Source organism: Argentina anserina, chromosome 2 (genome assembly GCF_933775445.1).
Source record: "Argentina anserina chromosome 2, drPotAnse1.1, whole genome shotgun sequence".
NCBI classification, from domain to species: Eukaryota; Viridiplantae; Streptophyta; class Magnoliopsida; order Rosales; family Rosaceae; genus Argentina; species Argentina anserina.
Window position 1 is genome coordinate 8,684,388 of NC_065873.1, and position 6,020 is coordinate 8,690,407.

At 37.9% G+C, this 6,020-nt stretch overlaps 2 protein-coding genes across 2 annotated transcripts; both read left to right on the top strand.

The window, feature by feature from the left end:
* The first annotated feature begins 473 nt into the window (after positions 1-473).
* Positions 474-1,983, top strand: LOC126783926 (uncharacterized). The gene is made up of 4 exons (XM_050509459.1): positions 474-1,124; positions 1,395-1,487; positions 1,673-1,740; positions 1,842-1,983. Exons 1-4 carry the CDS (start codon positions 474-476, stop codon positions 1,981-1,983), a joined length of 954 nt encoding a protein of 317 aa, XP_050365416.1.
* A 1,295-nt stretch (positions 1,984-3,278) lies between these two features.
* On the top strand, positions 3,279-5,747 carry LOC126783192 (uncharacterized). Its single transcript, XM_050508613.1, has 2 exons — positions 3,279-4,276; positions 5,290-5,747. Exons 1-2 carry the CDS (start codon positions 3,715-3,717, stop codon positions 5,667-5,669), a joined length of 942 nt encoding a protein of 313 aa, XP_050364570.1. The 5' UTR covers positions 3,279-3,714; the 3' UTR covers positions 5,670-5,747.
* Positions 5,748-6,020: the final 273 nt, after the last annotated feature.

The following is a 6,020-nucleotide window of genomic DNA, read 5'->3' on the forward strand; positions in this document are numbered from 1 at the left end:
ATGAGCACATCAGTTATGTACAGTCGTCTGACATTATTTCGGAATGTTCTTATTGAGTCTAATCCCCTTTGTATTCAATGGATTCATTGATGGATACAACGTGAAAAACATGTGGTAATTCCCCAAAAAAAAACTATAACTTAATTATAGATATCCAAAATCAATGGGTGGTTAATTAAATAGACAAACAAGCCACTTTCTGAAGTTATTTTTATTGTTTACTAATTTAGTAATTACGTACTTTGTATACCGAATTCTACGCTTGTTTTGAAATCTGTTAGGCACGTACGTCTGTGTTTTCACCTATCTATATCAATCTATGTCATACCCTTCCCAACATAATTCGTGTTGGTACCAATGTTGTTATTTCTAGCACATCTATTAATATATCTGGTTGGTGAAGAAGATGATTAATCAATCAATCAATCAAGGTCTTACAATCAAGGAAGACTCAATCTTGATGATAAATTAATATGTTTCCTAATCTCAAATTTCCCAAACGCTTCAGTTTTACAGCTTCAATAGATTGGTTATGCCGCCATTATTTTGTCAATGCAGGTCTTCGATCTGTTATAACTGATTTAGGTGATGTTAATAATGTCACAAACATGCATTGTTGGGTACCTAAGATTCACAAAGCTTCTAAACCCAACCTCTTATTGATTCACGGGTTCGGAGCTAATGCAATGTGGCAGTATGGTGAGCATATCCGCCATTTCACCGCTCGTTTTAATGTGTATGTGCCCGATCTTGTTTTCTTTGGTGACTCTTATACATGCAGCCAAGAACGAACAGAGTTGTTCCAAGCTGCATGTGTAGTGAAGTTGATGCATGCCCATGGGGTTAGAAAAACAAACATTGTTGGGATAAGCTATGGCGGGTTTGTGGGGTATAGTATGGCGGTGCAATGTCCAGAGATGGTAGAAAAGTTGGTGTTATGTTGTGCTGGAATTTGCTTGGAGGAGAAAGATTTGGAAAATGGATTGTTTAATGTTTCTAATGTAGAGGAGGCTTCAAGCATATTGTTACCACAAACACCTGAAAAACTGAAGGAGCTTATGCGATATTCATTCGCTAAGCCTGCTAAGGCAATCCCTTCCTTTTTCCTCACCGATTTCATTAACGTAAGTGAGAAATTAATGAATAACAATTGAAATATATTATGGTTTCAAATTAACTAGCTAGAAACTAATTATGACAATTTCAATTCCCCTTCCTTTTGTACCATGCTAACTATCATTGTATCATAAATATAACACACATACAAACACATAAGCGTGAAGACTGATGATCTTATGTTCATCTTGGTATATATCAATCTAGTCACAATATGACATGTCATATATATTAATGATGATTTGTCTTTATTATTTAATCTTATTAACTTTTGATAGGTAATGTGTAAGAATTATGTAGAAGAGAAGAGAGAGTTGATCAAGGCAATATTGACGAACCGACAACTATCTAGTCTACCCAAGATTGCACAGGTATATATTCTTTTTGATACGATTGTATTACACAAGTAAATATTTTATACTTTTATCAAAAAAAAAATGTATACATCTTTTTCTTTGTAAAACATTCTTTATCTTGAGCAGTTTAACTAGTTGTTATTTATCATGAAATAATACCAATTTCATATATGTTATATATTACCTTGTTATTTCAACAGCCCACATTAATATTATGGGGAGAGGAAGATCAAATATTTCCCTTGGAACTAGGGTACAGATTAAAAAGGTACATATACATATATATATATATATACATCGATATATATGAAATTATATATCTCTAAGTTACTCACGCTAGTTTGTTTTTATCTTTATATGTAATTATAGGCATATAGGGAATCACGGTCAACTAGTGATTATTAAGAAGGCTGGTCATGCTGTGAACTTGGAACAACCCAAGGAGTTTATAAAGCATTTGAAATCATTTCTTTGTGACTTATATTGGTCTTCTCCACCATCGCCATCGTAGAACTTAAGATTGCTTTCACTTTCACACAATCAGAGTATATGGAATAAATAGTTCAAAAAGCTAATGATTGGTGATTGAGTTTTACACATTACGTCAAAACATGACTATTCAAACTGCATTTTATCCATATATATACATCCTGAAGATATATGTAGTTTGTTTTTGCTTAGTTGAGGCCATAAGAATAGATAAATAAAGGAAACCTTCATCGTGTAAGTTCTTAGGATAACATTTGAATCTCTATATATATGCTCCATCTTAATTGGATTGTACTAGTTTCATTTGTTTTTTTGAAATTGGGCTAAGATGCCCTGTAGGCTGTAGGTCAGAGGTGTAGTGCTCATTGATGTCCGTGTTATTTATCACACCAACTCTTGTGCATAGAGGATAAACATAGAATTTTATTTTTCAACACTTTCGGTTTTGTTTTATGTGTTTTTTATACGATAAGTCTTTTGTGTAACTATGCTAAATACGAATGTTATTTTAGACAAAACACTTTTCATGCACCTTTGGCTGGTGGCTTTATATGATGATGATTATTATTATTTTTATTCATCATAGAAGAGTACAACGAGGCTGGCGACATAGAGCTTATACCTCGTTTTAAAGAGCAATACGCATCCTCTATTGAAACATCATGAATTATGTTAGACACGTCATCTAATTAAATCTCATCCAACGTTTATGTACTAGTAAAGTGTTCTAATCTATGTGTAATACCATTTGCTTCCTTATAGACATGTCTAACAAGCATGAAATTGAAAGCATCTAAAACGCTTACAATCACAAATAATCAAACCAACCTCTAACAAGTCTTAAAGGCTTGGAGTACGGTAACACACGACTGTATTATATTAAGCGATAAGAGTCCAAAAATCCACTCACGTTACATCTATTGCTGAGTAATTCAAACTAAAACTCACAAGGAAAATGTCATAACCAAAAGTGAAATTCGTCTGAGGTTAACTAAGAACTATAAAGGCGATCCGTGCTTGTATGCGGACAACGACATCATGGCATTGACGGAGTTGGGTACTGGACATTTCCTTCAGTTTTTTGAGACTTTGATCCAACGATACATAACGTGTGTTGGCAGGATTGAAATCATTGAATCGATCGATAACAAAGCGTGTGCCACACTGACACTCTATTTCGGTTAGGGATCCTAGCAGTAAGTATAAGGTCCAAATTGCTCTTGACGAGTTGTATATATTATCTGCACATATATACAGTTGGAGCTACCAGAGACCACGATCCCCGTACGTTAATTTTCTTCCTCACAAGTTTCCATCAGATCACTAATAATTCATCACGCCACCAGGAACCACTCAACAACACGAGTACGCGACCCTAAACTTACCGGCCAACTCTCCAAATCAATAACCCTTTCTTCTCCTGGCTACCTTCTTCGTCTAATTCCAGAGAGGCCGATTGAGGAATTGCAAGCTTCAGAGCTAAACCTAACGGCGGACGAGAGACGATCGACGATGATGACGGAAAGCTCGTCGTCCACAACTCCTTTGCTTTTCCGCAACCTTATAACTTCCCTGTTCATTTTGGCGGAGGCTTCCATATCAAGCTTGGCCCAAAAGCACAAAGCCCTAGAACTCGTACGCTACGTTTTCGCCTCTTCATTTCTCATCCAAGAATAGGTCGGCCAAGAATTACGAACCCTCATCCTATTCCACCTTGTACGAGGCTAACTGTCGAAGTAGAAATCACAAGTATATGCCCGCTGCTAACGGTGGGGACGACGGTGGCAGCGATACGGCTATAGCTCGAGCACTTTCGCAGCTACTGTCGATCGTCAATGATATCCCGGTGAGCTCCCGCAAGTACCAAGTTGTTCAATCTTTAGCAGAGAACGTCATCCATGACAACCAGCGGGAGGACGTGGAGTCTTTGCGTCAAGTGAATCGTACGGTTCTGTCGACAGCTTTTTCGAGGACTCTAAGCCAGCTTGTAGCCGCCGCTACTCTTGAACAACAGCAGCACGGCGGTGGAGGCGGCGGCGACATTGCTGGTTTGGATCCTGGTCATCAACATCATCATTGGGTAGTAAGGGCAGTTCGGTCCGTTGCGGATGTGGTGTGGACAAAGAGGGTGAGCAGCAGCGGGTCGAGGAGCTCGGCGGAGAAGCTAGCGGCGGAGCTGCTGTGGTTGGCTGAGACGTTGGCGAGTTGTGGCTTTTGTGAAGAGTCTGTGAGGAGATGGGCATCCGCCTGTACATTGGCTCGCCTCTCTCTTTCAGCTGAGCCCCGCCTGCAAGCCTCCTTAGTCAAGCTTTCAGGTAAATTCCTCGATCTTCTTGATTTTTCTTTATTCGAATCATTTTTCTTGGTATTCTTTTTCTTTCAATTCGAACATAAAGTACGTGAAACAAATGGAGGTTCAGGTATGTTGGAGACACTTAAACATATGGATCATCATTCAGTGACAATTATTACAAATCTGTTGGTGATATCTATAAATTGGGTTATGGACTTCAATGCTGCCAAACAGTATCAGAATTCTAAAACAGAGATAATAATTTTTGATAGTGTATTTAAGAAATAAACGTAGACCCCTTCGCATGTCACCAGTAGGGTGGAAATTAAGTTGCATTCGTATATAGCGCACTACAATATGCTATACATACAATATTGGATGTATGGACGGTAGCCGCATGCTATACATTTGGACGGTGAATAGAGGGGCAGTGCAGATACATGCGGGGTGTGTGGAGGAGTGTGTGGTGAATTAGGCTGCTGCCATACCTCCGCGCACAATAGAATTTCCTAATACAAGATGGGAATTCCAGCTCTAAACTTCCAATATATATAACATTTTATATATGCTCAAATATATATTATATATAGCAATATAGGGTGTAGCATAGAGCCATAATATATCCGGGAATTTATTCACTAGAATATGCTCATCTACTATTGCCAAACAAAGAAAAGGCTTGGATTTATGGACTACTTATCCTTATGTTTGTCTTTTACCGGAGGGTATTCCTTTGCCATGTTTGCACGTTTCTGCCTATCTAGTACAAGATTAGATTATTGTTTTGTTTTAGCAGAGATAATTGATGCATGTTTAAATGATGTCGTTATTTTGATAAATGAGTGGCGGCAGAATCATATTAGTGATCACTATTTGACTTTTCGATCAGTTTCTTGATCGAAACTAATTGTATTTTTCTTTTTTTGGCAACTGAGGCGAATTTAATTGACATTGTATTATTATTGGTGATAGTGAAATTATGGTAAGAAGTCATCAGATATATGTATGATTGAACTCTTGACTGATTGCGTGCAGCATTGTTGTTAAAGTATGCCAAAGACATGGGAGTAAATGAAGATAGTGCTGATGATAATGTGAGCAAGAAAGAGCAGCTAAAAAGAAACGAAGAAAAGATGCAGATGCAGATGTTGATATTGTGGATTCCATTGTTGTGCATAGCCCCCAATGGAACTGATGCGCCCGTTTTGAGCGTCGGCGAAAGGGCTGAGCTTGAGAGAGTAATGGCAGAGACCATAGAAATGCTGGAAGTAGAAGATCAAGAGCGAGTTCTATCCTTGTGGCTCCACCACTTCACATATTGCTCCTCTTCTGATTGGCCCAATCTACATGCCTCGTATGCTCGCTGGTGTAACGCTTCTCGCAAGCACTTGCTAAATCACAATCATAATTTATAGCTTTATTATTGTTACATACTGTACTAATATTGGCGCGCACAAGTCTGTTGTATAAATTAACAAGCTTTGAAATAGTTAAAAGGTTCAACTCTTCAAGGTACTGAATCTAAACTCTATGGTTAAGAAACTGAAATTTATTTTTCCCCATTCGATTCCTCATAGTACAAGGCAGGCTTTCCCGAAGAGGCCAGGAAAATGTCGACTTCCAAGTTGGGCTAAAAGATTTGGGAACCAAAAAGTTTGATTTGTATGTCTTCAGTTTCTCTTACGCTTACGACAACATGTTTTGGACTTGGATCGTTTCTCATCACCTTCGTTAATTTATATATGAAATTTATTTTTCCCCATTCG

Bases quoted from the DNA above. Each gene is read 5' to 3' on its own strand.
- LOC126783192 (XM_050508613.1), top strand. From the start codon at position 3,715: ATGCCCGCTGCTAACGGTGGGGACGACGGTGGCAGCGATACGGCTATA. The intron at 4,277-5,289 runs GTAAATTCCTCG...GATTGCGTGCAG, and splicing joins CTCCTTAGTCAAGCTTTCAG to CATTGTTGTTAAAGTATGCC.
- LOC126783926 (XM_050509459.1), top strand. From the start codon at position 474: ATGTTTCCTAATCTCAAATTTCCCAAACGCTTCAGTTTTACAGCTTCA. The intron at 1,125-1,394 runs GTAAGTGAGAAA...AACTTTTGATAG, and splicing joins TCCTCACCGATTTCATTAAC to GTAATGTGTAAGAATTATGT. The intron at 1,488-1,672 runs GTATATATTCTT...TTATTTCAACAG, and splicing joins GTCTACCCAAGATTGCACAG to CCCACATTAATATTATGGGG.